The sequence below is a fragment of the Cicer arietinum genome, chromosome 7, assembly GCF_000331145.2.
Source record: "Cicer arietinum cultivar CDC Frontier isolate Library 1 chromosome 7, Cicar.CDCFrontier_v2.0, whole genome shotgun sequence".
In the NCBI taxonomy this organism is placed as follows: Eukaryota; Viridiplantae; Streptophyta; class Magnoliopsida; order Fabales; family Fabaceae; genus Cicer; species Cicer arietinum.
In genome coordinates, this window is record NC_021166.2 from 56,221,969 (window position 1) to 56,239,693 (window position 17,725).

General features: G+C 26.2%; 2 protein-coding genes across 3 annotated transcripts in view; one reads left to right on the plus strand and one right to left on the minus strand.

Moving 5' to 3' along the window:
- LOC101488697 (uncharacterized) overlaps nucleotides 1-3,712 on the minus strand; it is a 6,155-nt gene extending 2,443 nt beyond the window's left edge. Inside the window, exons 1-4 of the mRNA XM_004510512.4 lie at nucleotides 3,557-3,712; nucleotides 2,878-3,439; nucleotides 1,661-2,156; nucleotides 1,241-1,322 (exon numbers count right to left, since the gene is read on the minus strand). Of these exons, the coding sequence (XP_004510569.2) occupies nucleotides 1,241-1,322; nucleotides 1,661-2,156; nucleotides 2,878-3,439; nucleotides 3,557-3,622 (1,206 nt within the window). The 5' untranslated portion in view covers nucleotides 3,623-3,712. The remainder of the gene's footprint in view (nucleotides 1-1,240; nucleotides 1,323-1,660; nucleotides 2,157-2,877; nucleotides 3,440-3,556) is intronic.
- Nucleotides 3,713-15,835: 12,123 nt separating this feature from the next.
- LOC101515722 (uncharacterized) lies at nucleotides 15,836-17,033 on the plus strand. 2 transcript variants are annotated; one of them, XM_004510511.3, is made up of 3 exons: nucleotides 15,836-16,103; nucleotides 16,382-16,503; nucleotides 16,681-17,033. In XM_004510511.3, the coding sequence occupies exons 1-3, from the start codon at nucleotides 15,939-15,941 to the stop codon at nucleotides 16,790-16,792; spliced, it is 399 nt and encodes a 132-aa protein (XP_004510568.1). In that variant the 5' UTR covers nucleotides 15,836-15,938; the 3' UTR covers nucleotides 16,793-17,033. The 2 variants fall into 2 exon arrangements, with proteins under 2 accessions (XP_004510568.1, XP_004510567.1); XM_004510510.4 differs by having other exon boundaries at nucleotides 15,837-16,103; nucleotides 16,675-17,033.
- Nucleotides 17,034-17,725: the final 692 nt, after the last annotated feature.

The following is a 17,725-nucleotide window of genomic DNA, read 5'->3' on the forward strand; positions in this document are numbered from 1 at the left end:
CGATAATAAAAATTATTTTATATTCCATATTGGTTATGTTTGTTTGGATGTAACTCTTGCTATTGAAAATTGTGTTTAATGGATTGTTGACAAATTTGTACTTTGTTGCATTTAATTTGTGTTTCTTTTTGTGTTCATATTTTGTATGGTTTTAGACTTTTTTGCAAAAAGGTAAGAAATTTTACATTTTTTGAGTATAAATCTTTAAAGTTTTAATTCTATATGGACTTTGATATGGTAGTGATCAATTGTTGCGTTGAAGTTGTTATAAGTGTTGGAACTTGATATAATTCCACATTTTTTGTTTTTGTTATTGTTTAATTTTCTCCAACTAAATATTACGTAGAATTATCTGAAAAAAGAAATTCATTTTAATGAAAAAATAACTATTAGTAGTTATACTTTACAAGTAATTAATTATATTTTATTTTTATATATAATTTTATCTCCTATCACTTATTAAGAAATATAATTTAGAATTAGGCCAATAATTCTATTTATATTGTTTATCGTGCCTTTTCTATTTTTAAAAATAATATTATCGTTGATATGGATTTAGAGGAAAATATTTGTGCTCTTTTAAAATATTGAATTTGTTTTGAATGATTATATACTAAAATATATTTGTAAGTTGTTTCAAATATTATATTTCTTCAATATTACTAAAAAGATATTCCTAACACATATTTCTAAGGAATATTTGCTTTCTATGATATTTGATTTGATACACAAAGTAGTCTTACATTGTTTTAAAATTGAGGTTAAAAGTAATTTATTAACATTTGCACTCTTGAACCCACCGAGAGGCAAAATCGCAAGATCTTTCAGACATGACTCATACAATATTTAAGTTAGAACAAAATAACTAACTGCATTATTGTCTAATTGTATGCATAATATTACAATTTTTTATGAAAATTTTAAAATTATAAGTTCACCTACACAACGCGCGAGCCAATATCTAATTCAATTTAATTTAGAGTGAGATAAGAGGTTGAGATCTAGTAATGTGGTCAAAGGTTCTAATGGGGTATAGGGTGAGCAATTTATATCATTAACAATATAAAACAATTTATATTTTAACATATTGATATATTGATTGATTCTTATTTATGGCTTGGAATAGTGTTTTGTATCACATTAATGATATTTTCAAGTGGAATTTGAAGTTAGGTTAACCAAAAAAAAACCATTGAAACTAACCAAAATTCATGAGAAAAAAGAGGTGGCAATGAAGTACCTCAAGCTTTTTTGACCTAGCTTCTGCTTTAGCATTTTGGAGGTTTATCCATGCTTGGATTTTTGCTTCTTCTCTTTGATACCTTCATCAATTCAAATCAATATTAGTTCTAGCCAATCAATATAAGATGAAAACATAAAACTATGATATGTTAGATATATATTCATAATGTTATGTATTTATTATTTTCGTGTAATTTGAAAGATAAAGTAGAAGAGATGTAAGTTCGGAGACAAAATTGGTGGTTTTTTTTAATGCATGTCTGGTTTGGCGTTGAGTTTGGAAGAATCTAGGTGACACATTGTGATTTTGACAAAAACTATATTTTGAAATTTTAACAAAATCATAGTACTGTCGCAATTTTACTAAATTCACCATCGATCCAAACATGCACTAAGCAAAATTGTAAGGTTTAGTTACCTAAGACAACACTTATTCTTCTCCTCTTCTTCCCAATTAGCAGCAATGCAATCAGAATCAGCTTTCAAACTACCATTATGTCTCAAACTTTTGGATATTTCCTTTTCCTCCTCTTCACTTGAACTCCAATTTGATGCAACTAAATCATACTGTGTTCCTAGTTGAAGTTTAGAAAAATGACACTCTTCTAGCTGAATAACATCAACATTGCAGCCATTGGTATTAGATAATGCCAATGGTCCTGATCTACTAGCAGGAGTGTTATGGCGCGCCGGCGATGAACTCTTGAATGGTGTGTGACATCTTGAAGTTGTTGAACTTCCTAATGGAGTCATTTCTGTTCCAACATCTTTGTGTTTAACCTCGTGAACTATTTCTGTTAAAGTAGCATCATGCATTGTTTCACAAGCTTGGTTTCTGAATAAGAATCCTTCTTTTGTTGGTTCTGAATATCTGAATTTTGGTGAAATTTGCTCTATGCTGTCTGTGAACTTATCTGCATTGCAAATCAATCGTTGAATTAATAAAATTTGAACTTTTTTTTAAAGCATGCAAACATATCGCTATAGCGATAGCCATCCCAACTAGGTTGGCACCACGACCACTACCAATCATTTGCAGCACCCTAAATATTATTAATATTATTGAACTCCATTATTTACACACTAAGTTTTTTTAAAAAAATGTCTACATCCATAATTTGGGCCGCAACATCAAGGTTTTTGATGCCTACACGATTACAATCCAATCGCAATTGAGGTCATATCAGGTGTATTTAACTGCAATTCTCTACGATGTCAACAAGAATTTTGGTTCACTACACATTTTCACACATCAGCTAATGCTAGATAATTGAAACAAGATTAATTAAAGTTCAACAATTCAATACAATGAGATAAAAATCTTCACTTTTTTTTTAATCTTCAACCTACCAACACTTTTGAGTCAATGAGAGCTAATCAACTTATAATAAATTGAGAAAATTTTCCAATTTAACTAACATTATGAAATGCAGTTCCAAAACAAGAATGAGACTTAAAGCAAATCAAACTATAAAAGATGAAAAACTTTTAACAAAATAGTAATAAAAAAAATGGAATTCAGAAAAGACAAAATGAAAATAAAAGGGGGCAAAAATTATAAGGATAGCAAAAAGTGTAGATTTTGATAAAAACAATGAAAAAGTAAAAATTTTGGAGTTAAGACAATGAACCAACCTTTTAGTACTATATCTGTTGGAGTTAAGATTCCATTGAAAGCAGCATTAGTGTTATTGTGGTCCAAAGTTGAAGAAGAAGTTTGGAAGTTAGGTACATTTTTTGACACCCTTTTCTCTACAACCCTTGATTTCTCAGAAAAATCTTCCATTTTCTGCTTAATGTTTGAAGATTCTGATGAAAGTTTAGAAATGTTGTTGTTATGAGCTGGTGAGTCATGACAAGAAGTGCTTATGAGCCATTTTTCAGCATCATCCCATTTAGAAGGAAAACTCTTTCTTGGAAGATTCTTAGAAGAACTGAAACTGAAAAGTGGTCTACCAGGTGTTGAAGGAGGTTCTAGTTTTCTCATGTTTGTTACAGTTTCATTGTTGAATCTTCTGTTTTCTGCATTGTTGTTTTGTGTTGGTAAAGATTTGACAAACTCAGATGTTTCTCTTAGGTTGAGGTTGCATAGTGGATCAATGAAGTCATCAACAAAAGGGTTGTTGCTGTTGTTGTTGTTGTTGTAATAGTCCTTGTTTTTTCCATACAAGTTCATGTTTTTTTCAAGAGTTGAGTCCTAAAAAAATGAAGAAAGTGAGTTTAAATGCAAAATTTTAATGATAAAGGAATTGAAGAAAAAAAGAGATTATGGTAATGTTTATGTGTAGGAAGGTGTTGTAATGTGTTGATGTACCATTAAAGATGAAGGTTGAAAGAATTTGTGGCTAGGGAGATCCATGGCCTTATTTTGAGGGGTCATTGATCACAATGAGGGAATGGAGTTTCTCTGTGTGAAAGTGAAGTTACTTTTGGCTAGTTTGGTTGGTTTCGTTATGGACTGGGATTTCTTGTACTCATTCATTTACCCTACACATATCAAATTTAGTAGATTTAGTTTTTATTAAAATGGCTAAATTATATCTGTTGTCTCTTAATTTAATTTAATTTAATTTAATTTAATTTTTTTTCTTCTTAAGTTGGTCTTTTATTTTAATTTTAAGTGACAATTTAATATTTTATGTTATAAAATTTCAACAATGTTATCCTTCTTTATACAAAAATTCAAAAAAATCATCAAAATTTTCAACCAAAATCCATAAAATTAATTATCATCTTCAATATAATACAAATTTTATCAAATCCATAACTCAAATATTCAAATACACTCATATTTTCATCTCCAACAACATCAAATAAAGAATGAAAATATGAGTTTATTTCAAGATTTAACTTATGAATTTGCTTAAATTTGTATTTTATTGAAGATGATAATGAATTTTATGGGTTTTGTTTGAAAATTTTGATAATTTTTTTGAATTTCTGTAAAAAAAAGGACAACATTGTTGACATTTTAAAACATAAAGTATCAAATTGTCATTTAAAATTAAAATAAAGGACCAACTCGGGAAAAAAATAATATAAAGGACTAAAACGTTACTTAAAATTAAGTTAAGGGACCGCAGATGTAATTTAGTCTTTTAAAATATGTTTGAAATCTATTTCGTGCAAGATTCGATAGTCGCACAACCACTAACTAGATGAATTTATATATCGATATTTACTTTTGTTAATTTTTATTTTATTTTAAATTTAGGTGAGTTGGATCTCAAATTTTTTCATAATTTAAGAAAATTCTAAAGTTCAAATAGAATATACAATATATAGACGTGTATTTACCAGATAGTAATGTTAATTAACAATACACTATTTACTACATTTTATTACACTTTCTTTTATTAATACAAAAAATTGTTTTATTTTTAACGGTTAAAATAAATCTTTATGAATTCTTATTTGATCACAATTCCAAATAAAAGTTATTTATGCAAGTACACAAAAAAAAAGACATACAATCATTTAACTATGTTAGAATTACATATTTTAATTTTTAATTTTTTTTATCTGATTAGGACATTTGAAGACAGTTACTAGTGACGGTGAACAATTGTTGAAGGTGGTTTAGCTCTTGGATTGGATACTTACAATCACTTTAGCAAGATATTGATTACATATATCATCTTTTAAAAATAAACGTTAACGATGATTTTCATTTTTATAATAGAGATATTGATATAATAAAAAAAGTAGATATATATCTCGCGTTAAATTTATATAAATTAAATTATTATTTTATTTATAAAGACAAAAATGATTCTGAATTATTACTTATAAAAAAAAAAGTAAAAGAGACAGGTAAATACTATGATGTATAGTTTGAAGTGGAAGAAGATACTGAAGAAGGAAAAAAGTAGATAGACTTAGTTGGAAGCAGAGAGTTATAAAATGAGTCACATGTAAAGGGAACAAAAATACAGTCCTACTTAGTTTGTCTATCTTTCCTGTGCCTATGCCTATATGCCTATCTCGAGGAGATTGGATTGGATGATGAATAAGACGAAATAAGATTAAGAGGGATCTTTTAACAAAATAAACACCATGGAATTCCATGCCTCACACATAGCTTCATACACAATCTCTAAAATCTAATTAATTTAAGTACCAACAAAATATGCAAAACAAACTAGTATAAATCCTACATTTTAGACTTTAATATTATAAACAAATTTTACATAATCTTAAAATATATTTTGATTTCTTAACCAAATAATTAAATTTAAATCATTAAAGAATTTTCGTTATAGATAAATTATTTAGAAGGATTTTGGTTAGAATAAATTTTAATCTTTCTTGTTTTTTTTCTTGACGAATTATAAATTATTAGAGTTTTATTTATTTGAGAACTAGATGGTAAATATAAAAATATTTTTCGTTTCATAGATACTTATGGTAGAGTACAAGACATGAGTGTTTATAGATAAAGGTGAATATAAAAGAAAACTATATATTTTATTTATTTAATTTAAATGGATTTTAAAAAAATTAATATGAAGTTTTATGTTTTAATTGTCCAATGATTCACAATTTAATAGTTATATCAATAATATATATACAATTGTACCAATGTAATTTATAGAAGACAAATAGCGTTATTAGACGAATGACTTGAATAAATAAAGTAACATATTAAGAGATAGATTCAATTGATATACAATTGAGTTATAAAATGTATTACTTTATTGCTGAATTTAAAAATGATTAAAGCGAAATAGTTGAAAATACATTTATCTTGTGTTTCCAATTTTAAAATTTTCATTTTTCATTTTATTTTTTTGGATTAATCAATTTCATTACACCTCAATTGTTTTTCTTTTGGTTTATTCTTTTTGCTTCTCCTTTTAAGCTATGTAGAAGGACGAACTATTCATCGGATGATGTAATATACTTTTCCACAATTTTTTTTTTTGTAATTGTGTTTTTATTACTATGTTATTTACATTTTTATTTTATATCCCTTTCGTTATTTGAGTTGGACTTTGTCAGTTGCGGTGACTTGGATTCCTAATTATCCTCATCTCCAATTGTTAGACTGAGTATTTTTATAGGATTGTCAACAACATAAATTTTCTCTTCATGTCCAACAACATGCAATGTTCTAATGATGTCTGCAATCCAAAAAATAGTTAGTATCAAATGATGTTTCTTTGATAGTTTAGAAGTTGAATTTTGTATTGAAATAATTATTATCCGTTACATTTACTTTATCTCTTAATCTTTGTGCTAGTAATTTGAAGGAAGTGAACTCAAAGTAATGATTTTGAGCGGTAATTTTTAGGTATTGGATTTTGGTTACAATAGTTGTTGTAAAAAACAATGTCTTCATTGTTCCTACAACAGGTCCCTGTAAGAATCATTTGCCGGTGATATTTTTAATTTGTAATGTTGTATATATCACCTTCTTATATACTATTTTTTAAATTTGAGAGAAGTTATTTCTTGATTGTTGCATACAAATGTGTTTCATGTGAGTTAAAGTTAAATAATTTTAGAGTTAATTATTCAAAAAAATTTAAATATATTTGATTTTCAATAAAATAAAATATGAAAACAAAGTTGATATATATATATATATACACGGAATTGAATGTAAATAATAATCTTCAATCATTGTGATTGTATATATTTTCATCCAATAAAATCATGTCTAAAGAGATTGGTTCATCCTCACTTTGTATGGTGTAGACAATACACATGCGAACAATTCGAACTTTGACACTCCAATTATCGTGTCGATCATTAACATGTTCAAGAAAAGTTTAGTCTATTTGAATTTGTTTTGTAAAGTTTGTATTTCAGAAATGTGGAGTTTTTTATTCTGTAAAATGAGTGAGAGAACAAAAAATATTTGTATTTGATTTTCTATTTTAAATATTGATAAATATATATAATATATAAATATTTAAAAATGATGGACAAAGTCATGTCTCTTTGAATTGTGGTCAATTTTATTTTACTTAAATTAATTAAATTTAATTTGTTGTTTTATAGTGTTAATTGACATGAAATTAAAGTAATTCATTTGTATTTGATGTATACTTATAATTGTTTGACAATTAATATTTTGTAACCGAATTGTTATAAATTTTGGATTTCGATTTTAAAACCAAAATGTTAAATGATTATGATTACTCTATTAATATTAATAATAGTTTCAATGTTTGTAAATTAAAATTATAATATATCCAATTTAAAATAAAAAAAATTATGAAAAAAGTCATGATTTTTTTTTGAATTTTTGTTAATTTTATTTTATTGAAATTAATTAAATTAAATTTATTATTTTATAGTATTAATTGACGTAAAATTAAAGTAATTCAGAATTATTTGTATTTGATATATACTTATAGTTGTTTGACAGTTAATATTTTGTAACTGAATTGTTATAAATTTTGCACACTAAAAATAAATGATATACACACATGATTCATTTAAACACTAAAAATATGAAGTTTTATTGTAGATACTCTGATAATTTATGACGTTACAATATAAAATATAATATTATATTTGTTAGGATGATCTAAAAGTCGTAAATCTATTTATAAATATTAGGTTTTTTGAATTTAGATCTCAATGACATAAAGTAAAAATAAAATTAGTTGCATGAATATTTAATCAAGACTATAAATTTGAAATAATTCGATTCACATTACACATTTATCTAATTATCTTTAAATAATTTTCACCATTAATTTAAAATTCTAAGATATCAATATCAATAAATGCATCATGCATATATTGAGTGGAATTCAAATACTGGAATAGAAGTGTCTAACTAAAAATAGGAGGATGATTGTATTCAATATTTAGAATTACAAGGATGAGCACATGTCTAACTTTGTCATTCTAAAATTGCTTAAATCTTTCCATAAAATGTCATCCAAATCATTGAAGATTACTTTGTGGTACAATTTTTGACTTATTAGATTAATTTTTCCTTTGGTTTCACATTGGGCTTGCTTGCTTTGAGAAACATTAGTTGGATGTTGCAATAGGCCACATTTCTCAAAAATCTTAAAAAATAAAGACATTGAATCCTTTGGGGTGTACACACATGATCTAATTCATTCACTCTAATGTAACAAGTTTGAGTATCCTTTATAAAAAGTGAATTTTGTACTAAATAATATATTAATTATTAATTATTTTTTTTAAAAAAAAATAAAAGTTATTTTATGTTTATCTATCATAATAAAAATCACTTTTATAAAACAATATAGTTATAAAAATGAAAAATTACTAAAAATAACTTTCTTTGAAGTATGTTTTAGATTATTTTTTATATTCTATTAAAAAATAATAATAAACACATGAAAACTTTAAAAATCAAAAAGTGATTAATTTTTTAAAAAACTAATAATTTTTTACGAAAAAAACTGTACAAACTAATTCTAAATAAATAAAATATACTTATAAAAAACATTAAAACATGTGGATAGATTAAGAGGAGGATGGATATATATTGGTTTAGACAAAACCCATTCCATCCTCAATTTATTATTTTATTTCTTCAAATAGCAATGATTTGATATTAACCATTGATTTCAAAATATCATTACCAAATTATAATTTTGACGATTGATTTCAAATATCAAAACATGTTTCCACCAATGGACCCATTTGTTTATTGTCCATTTGAAAGAGTATCTTGCATTATTAAAGAAGCATGTATAGTACTTGCGTATGCGACTCATCCATTGATGTACGTGCAAACTTCAATTATCCAATTGGCTATTTATTTATTTATTCTCTAATTTCTTAGAGATATGCTAAGATTCTTCTTGCCTAGAAAATGCTAAGTTCTCCTCACTATTTCTTTTTGAAGTTCTAATAGTTAAATAAATTTGGATTTCAGTCATAAAAACCCATTTCATTGGATGAGACTCTCCAATCACATATATATAATTGCACAATATTAAACTCAAATACAACTTTATTATACACCCTCACATGATGAATATATATAAGTGGATTAAATGGTAATGGATAGATTGAAATAATCCATTAATCTATTTAGAATTCAGTAAAAATTATTTAAAAATATTTCATTCGATTCACCCACTAAAGATAAAATATATGTGATCTATCCATTATTTTTTTAAGAGATGAATATCAATCCAATTCAATTATTAAATTTTATTAAAAAATAATATTTATTTTTTAAAAATTGTTTATTATTTAAAATATCAAGATCTAAATATTTATAACTAATTTAAATCATTTATATATGAATAATTTTAATACATATTATTGGAAGTGGTGACCAAAGGCGACCGGCGATAGAGGTCAGTAGTAGATGGTGGTGGTGGTCGACGATAGAGGTTGTCATTCAACGACTGTGTTGATTGATTTGATTTGATTTTATTAAAATAATTATAGAAAGTTTTTTTTAATAATTATGATCATTTTTCTATAAAAAAATTAGAGACATAGAAATATACAATGTCAATGCAAACTAATTTTATATTGACAATAATCGTTGATTTCATCATCCATTATATAATTATACTTTCATCGTCAAATTACTCTTCAAATCATATAAAATTTGACTCTAATATCATATTAAAAGATGTTGTTTATATATATATATATATATATATATATATATATATATATATATATTAAATTACGTGAATTTTACTTTCAAAAACTAAATTCAAGAGATATGATGCTAAAACTTGTTAGCGTTCACGCTATTCTATTTCAAGTGTAAAGAAAAATAAGAAAAAGATTACAGAATGTGATTACATACAGTCAAACTAACTTGATTTACACAAACTGGATACGGAGAGCGTTTAACGTTCTTCGTTTTTCTAACACTCAAAACCAAGAATGATATTGATTTCCAACACTCTCCCTTAATTCAAGTTTCTTCAATCAGGAGGTCTTCCACTACCATTAGCCAAAACAATTGCCATTAATGCTACAACTTCCATAATCCATGATAAATGGTACCACATAAACCCTAAGAACTTCAAAAATTTGCTCTCATTTTTCTCTTCCAATTTGTTTGGTCCAAATACTTGAAGACGAATTGATCCTTCTTCTGATGTTAATCTTTCTCTTGAACATTTCAGCTGCTCAAGCACTTCCTTCACTAGAATTCTTTCCCATTCAACTTTACTGCTAGCACTTGACTTCACATAAAGCTTGCACTTCACTTCATTTACAACTACTACACTTTTCTCATATGACTTCTTCACTAATGGGTTGCTCTGTTGTTCAAAAGCATTTATAATCTTCAATGTGCTTTGGATATACTCATCTTGATATCTTACCTCGGCAACATCCAATGCAGATTTTAACTGCACTGCTTCAGCTTTAACTGGGACAAGCTCGACTTTAAGTTGTTTTATCTCTGTTTTCAACTTCAATATAAGCTTACTATTACTAGATTCAGTTTTTAGCTTTGAATCTAGCAAGGCCTTCAACTGCGTCAATTCAGCTGCATAGACTTCTGCTTTCTCGGCATGAACCTCGACAACTTTAGTTGCATCATCTGCATGATTCAGTGCTTGCTTATTGGCATCACAAGCCATGTTGAGTTCTTGTTTAACTCGCTGAAGCTCCTCTGTGGCGGAGGAAATATCAGCCATGTCCAAGACATGCTGGTTCCTCACATTTTCAAGCTCTTTCTGCCATTCTTCTTCCTTCTTCTTCACAAGTTCAATTCTAGCTTGTTCCAATTCAACAACTTGAAACTTTTCAATCTCAGATTCCTCCTTAGCCAACTTTTGAGCCACCAATGCATCTTTGAGTTTCTTATTTGCTTCATTAACCACTATTTGTGCTTCTTTTAACTCATCAATAGCTTTGCCTTCTCCTTCTCATCCTGAAGAGTCTGCTCCTTTGCTTTCTTTAGATCTTCTTGAGATGCATTCAACTGGTTCTGCAATTTTGAACGTTCATCTTTTGATTTAGCCTACAACACGTCCTCTACATCACTTTATGGGTCCTATGCATCCTCCACATCATTAACTCTCTTTGAACCATCATCTTCTGGTTCAACCAGCAACACATCCTCTCCATCATTTTTCAGTTTTTCAATTAAAGATAATTTTTCATCAAGCTCCATCCTCAACTCTTGTATCTCAGCCTCATCTGAATCAACAACCTCCTTAGAAAACTATCCAAATTGCTCAATGTCTTTGCCAAGAATATTCATATCACTGACTTGTTCAGAAAACAAAGAATGTTTTGAAAACGGAGAATGTTCTCCGTATGTGGCTGAAAAACGGAGAACGTTATCCGTTTGTGGTAGCCGTCAACACGACTATATCTGAAACTGAAACTGAAACTGAAACTTCTTGGGTAGCGCATGCTTCATCTTCTTCTTTCTTCTTTTGTTTTCCTTCTTTGCTAGCCCAACATTCTCAAACAAAATGTCCAAACTTCTCACATTTATAACATTGCACCTTCTTCTTATCAAAGTTTCTTGATTTTTCTTTTGATCTACCACTTGTATTGCTCATTTCTGATAAAGACTATGATTCGTAATCAGATTCCTTGAACTTATTCTTCTTCCATTTTCTTTTTTGATATCCTTTCTTGTAATCTTGCGCTGCCAGTGCATGATCTTCTGCTTTAACTCCACTTCTTTCATCCATTCTTAATTCTCGTGCTTCCAAAATTCCCCGTAACTCTTCAAGATTTAATGTGGCAATGTATTTGGATTCTTCAACCGCACACACAACATAATCGAACTTGGGATACAAAGATCTCAATATCTTTTTACATAGTTTCTTTTCAGTAAGCTTATCACCACAACTAGCCATCTGATTTGTGATACTCCTCATTCTTGAAATCAGATCTGAAACCTTTTCATGCTCATCCATTTGCAGCAATTCGAATTGTTTCTGTAAGGTATACAATTTCACTTTCTTGACCTTCGCTCCTCCAGAATAACACTTCTCAAGAATGTTCCAGGCTTCCTTTGTGTTTTTTGCATCATAAATTTTGTCAAAGTTAGTTGTGTCAAGGTATTGGTGAAGAATAAAGGTGGTTTTGCAATCTTTCTTCTTATTTTCTTGATCTTTGTTCCTCTGTTGGATTGAACCCCAACTCTTTAAAATAATTTTATATGATTTCTAACACTTCTTGAAATCCAAATAGTGCACGAATTTGCACTTTCCACCTATCCCAATATTTTTCATCAAAATGTGGCATATGGGCTGGAAAATTTTCTTTTCTTGCACTTGAACTCATCTTCACTTCACTCGTGTTTGATCCTCACACTTCATTGGTGTTTAATCCTTACACTTTACTCGTGTTAATCACTCTGATTTGGTTTTTTGTAACTAAGCTCTTGATACCATTTGTTAGCGTTCACGCTATTCTAATTCAAGTGCAAAGAAAAATAAGAAAAGATGATAGAATGTGAATGAACGAACTTAAGAGTGTTATTTTATTAAGAGACGAATATGCTATTTATACATAGCTTTTATCATATTATTTCTAACTAACTTCTACCTAAGTAATTAACTAAATAAGTGGTTAGTTAGTTAGTTGATTACATACAATCAAACTAACTTGAATTACACAAACTGAATACGGAGAAAGTTTAACGTTACCCGTTTTTCTAACACTCGAAACCAAAAATGTTCTTGATTTCCAACAAAACTCAAATACCATTTAATTATTTCCTCACTATTAATGTGTGATATTCTCATATATATATATATATATATATATTTTAATTTAGTTATTTAATTTATAAGAAATAAATTTTGATATTTTAATTAAAACTAAAATTTTAAAATAATTATTTAAAATTATCTAAAATTTCATAAGAAGAGAACGAGACATCTATCTTTTATGAAATTTTAAATAATTTTAGAAGACACAAATGTCCCATCTTATAATCGTCTGAATTAAATAGATACCTATTTTGTTATTGTGGGATGCAATAATCATGATGCAATGCTTCTCATACAAGAAAATGATTTAGACGATAAAACTACACCCCACTAACTAATAAATCAGATATTTTTTTTCAATCAATCAGAGAATATTTTGTTTTCCTATATATTTACTAGGAATAGAGAATCTGTATCCCTTACAATCTTAATTCCTCATTTTTTGATCGTAAAGTATACTTTCATTATCTCACACTCATAAAAGTTCATATTTATTTAATTTAATGCACAGTCAGATGCAATGCTTGGTATACAAATTCCCTTTCAACAACAAATATATAAATGCCAAGTGTAGCACGATAATACGTATAACATATTTCTCCATTTCTATAACGACTTTAGTGCACAAATAAACAATAATATCGTTCGAGGTGGGTTTTTTTTTCCACTAATCGACAAAAATGCTGAAATATAATAATATATAATCATAAAAAAATAAATATGAATTTATTTAAAAGTGTTAAATAAATTTTAAAATTTTATTTATTTTAGATATCTTTCAAATTTATTTTAACAAAAAAATATATACATTTAAAAAATGATTCATTTATATAAATTATAAATAGTAGTCATTAACATTAATGTTATTGGTCTTTAAATTTAAACATAAATATTAATATTATTAAATTAAATATTTTATTTAAAATTCAAATATAATATTTTATGATTATATGTGAATTGATAATAATATTTGTTATTATTTCTACATTATAAAAACATTGATGTTGTCATCATTCTTATTATAATTATATATATCTTCTCGAATATCCAACTGCGAAGTTGATCACTTACTTAGTGTTTTGTCATCTGATTCGAGTTGTCATAGATTTCAACCACAAACACAAAAGATGTGTATCATATATGTCACCTTACTTAGTTTAATAATAAAGACCACATTGTGTGTTTTTGCAAGATAAAAAATCAATAGTCAAATTAATAGGTTTTGTAAAAGGTATCCTGCGCAGAATTGCACACACATCAATAAGTAATTTCGAGAAGTAATTTATATTCATTTGAAATTGATTAACATTTTCCAACATATGCTTTTCATAAACATCGACTAGAGATGAATGTCAATTGATACGTTTTGTTTTTTTTGAGTTTGAATAAAATTATATGTTTTATTTTGATCTCATAAGTTAAATTTAAATTTAAATTTAAAATAAAATATTAAATTTAATAATATTGATATTTATCAGTTGAATTAAAGTTTAAAAATATAAAATTGATGTTTTAATAGACTTTTATTTGATAATAAAATAAAAAATGAGACAAATAAAATAAAAAAACTTATGTAAGTCAATTATGATAAAATTTATCGTATCTTTTAAAATAAAAAATATTTATTTTAAGTTACAACTCTTTTATTCTCTAATTATAAGCACATTTTATAAATTCAGTACTATTTTTCAAAAATAATAATGTGTTAATAGCTTCATTAAATTTGAAACTTTTACAATTACAGTTAATATAACAAACTTTTATATTAGTAATTAACTATAATCATCAAATTATTAGAGATATTTAATTTTTATTATAATTGTCTATAATATTATATCTATAAATCGATTGATATGTTGATAATATAAAATTTGTTACATTAAAGGTGTACTTTTATATGAAGCTTACTTTTTTCACTTAATTTATAAACTAAAATTACATTAACATCAAATAAAAATGGAATATGTCATCCATGTCAACATTAGGGATGACTATTAGGATGTGAAAACAGCCCAATAGTATAAATCTTCAATTGGTGAGCACTAATTTTTTATTTTATTTTTTATAATATAATAAAATACAAGTAATTTTGAATTAAATATATTTTTAATTACTATATAATTACGACATTCTAGGTTTAATACTTAAATTTTTTATTCCCTTATAGTCTCTATTATGATTTTATACGGATTTTTTATAAAAGAATTAACTTTTTAAAATAGAAAATAAAAATTTAAGAATCAAAATAAAATTTTAAAATTTTATAAAGACTAAAATTTACTTTATATATTTTTTAATTATTAAAATTATATTTTTTTATTAAATTTATTTTTTAAAATTAAATATAACCTCTAAAATATTTAAAACAACTCTAAGAACAATAAAACTCTTCCATTTTCAAACCATTCTTATTGTTCGACTAACAAAAATTATGGCCTTATATTATAAGGGTTAGGATTACTTGACACGTACGGTATCATATTTCTTATTATTATTATACTATTGATAATTTTTAGATGCATATTAATATTATAAAATTCACTATTAAAGACATATATCAAATAATTTCAATTTAAATAAAAAATTTATAAAACATTAATTTTAATTTATATATTAAATAATTTTAATTTTAATAAAATTTTATATATACAATTTATGTAATAATATATTTTAATTCGACTGTTAATTTTATAATATAAATATGGGTTAAAGTTATAAAAAATGTCGTAATTGAAATTTGATAGCCAATTGATCCTAAGTCATATTATAATATCTGAATGGAGTTTGAGTTCCCCGGGTAACACAATAATGTTGGCTCCTACGACTTTATCTTCTACCAGTACTAAATTAATTAATTAATTAATTAATTAATTAATGCATCGTGATAAGACATGATGCACAATAATTGATTTATATTATATAAACAAAAGTAGACAAAACCAATGCTTATTATTAACAAAAGTAGACAACCATTTCATTTCATTTTCCTTTTTATCTTCTCTTCTTGCTCCTCATCCTTCATATTCTTCAACAATTTAATTGATGGCTGTTCACTGCAATTCTTTAGCTCAAATTCCAATTCAGAAATATGGTTCATTTGTAAAATATTCAAACAATTTGTTGATGTCTAAACGAAGCTATGCCCCACACAAAAAGTCATCAATTGGTCCAGTAGTTTTGAGAATCACAGCCTCCATCAAGAACAAGGTTAACATTTTATTATGTCTTTCAATTTTATTTTGAAAAGGTGTTATGTTTCTTAATTATATATGATCAATTAATAATAAGATCTACTAAAAAAAGTTGAATTATTTAAAAAAAAAAAAATAGAGACAAATAAACATAGAATTCGTCTCTAAGTCTACCAATTTTTTTATCTTAATTTTTATTGATAGTTTGATTTTTTTTTTCTTCTTATAGTAGAAACTAGGACTATGATTAAGAAACTATAACTCTTAATTGATGTTTAATTTGATACTAAACAGGTTTATGAGGATGAATCTCAAGGCATAATTTGCTACCAAGATGAGAGTGGAGAAATAATTTGTGAAGGATATGATGAAGGGCCATCTTATAAACAAATTTCAAGACCAACTCATAACCCAAGGTAGAAAATATATTACCCAAACCTACTTCTTATATTAACTCCATCACTAAAGAAAATAAATAAACAAAATATATACTCAACTAAAAAATTGTGTTATTTCTCACCCCTAATTTTTTTTTATCAAAAATAAATAAATTTTTGTATACTTTTCTCACCAAAGGAATTTGTTAGTGTCAGGGATGCTGAAATCATAAATCTTCTAAAACAAAGTTGGTCTCAGATTATTGCTAGAGGTGAAGAAATTGATCATGCAATTGAAGATGGTTGTTTACAAGAGGATTTAATTTGAATCTCAAAGTAAAGGGTTGAATATGTTTAACTAATAATCAATTTGGGCCTTTTGTTACACCCATAGCTTTGAAGAATGTAATAGAACTATGTATTTTTTTTTTTTTTGACTAATGTAATAGTATGTATTATAATTGTGAATAGTGAGTCATATATCACATGTGTAGTGGGTTAGTTCCTACAGCACATTTTTTATTTTACATGCAAGTTGTACAAATTAATAATAGCAATGTTTTTCTCTATTGCTTTTTTCCTCAATTATACTTGCTTAATACAATTTTAGGTTATTTTTTATAAAAGAAGAAGACAAATGAACAATGACTTCATAATTATATCGCAAAAAAAATGCTTGGGATGCCTATACTGAAATCTGAAACAAATCAATTTTCTATTTTAAATTAATATTAAAAATAAATTAACCAAGAAATACTTGATATCACGACAAAGTAATTGAAATGGAAATTTATGTGGTTCTTAACTTAAAATATGCATAAGCAACAATAATTTTCTGAAATTCATACTTTATGAAAAAAAAATCTATTATAATAAGAAAAAATATATTTGATGTTATGAACAACACGAAAAACATGTACATAAATTTTGCCTAATTGAAATTTGTGAAGTTATCCATTGGAAATGATTAATTGGGAATGATATAGTCTAACTCACATTTTTCACTTTTCAATGCTTTTATTAACTAGTACATAAGTAGAGAGTCAAGTCATGCATTTAACTTCCCTTATAAACCCAATTTTATCCTCTACTAACTTCCCATTTGATTTTCACATTTCATGGTCTATCTTTTGTTCCCACTAAGCAATTAACTTAACTTTTGGATCTATGGCCAATTAGAGAGAAACATAATGGATGGATTTTGATTCTCTCATGTTTAAATTTAACGTTAAGAGATTATGTTGATAATTATACCATTAAA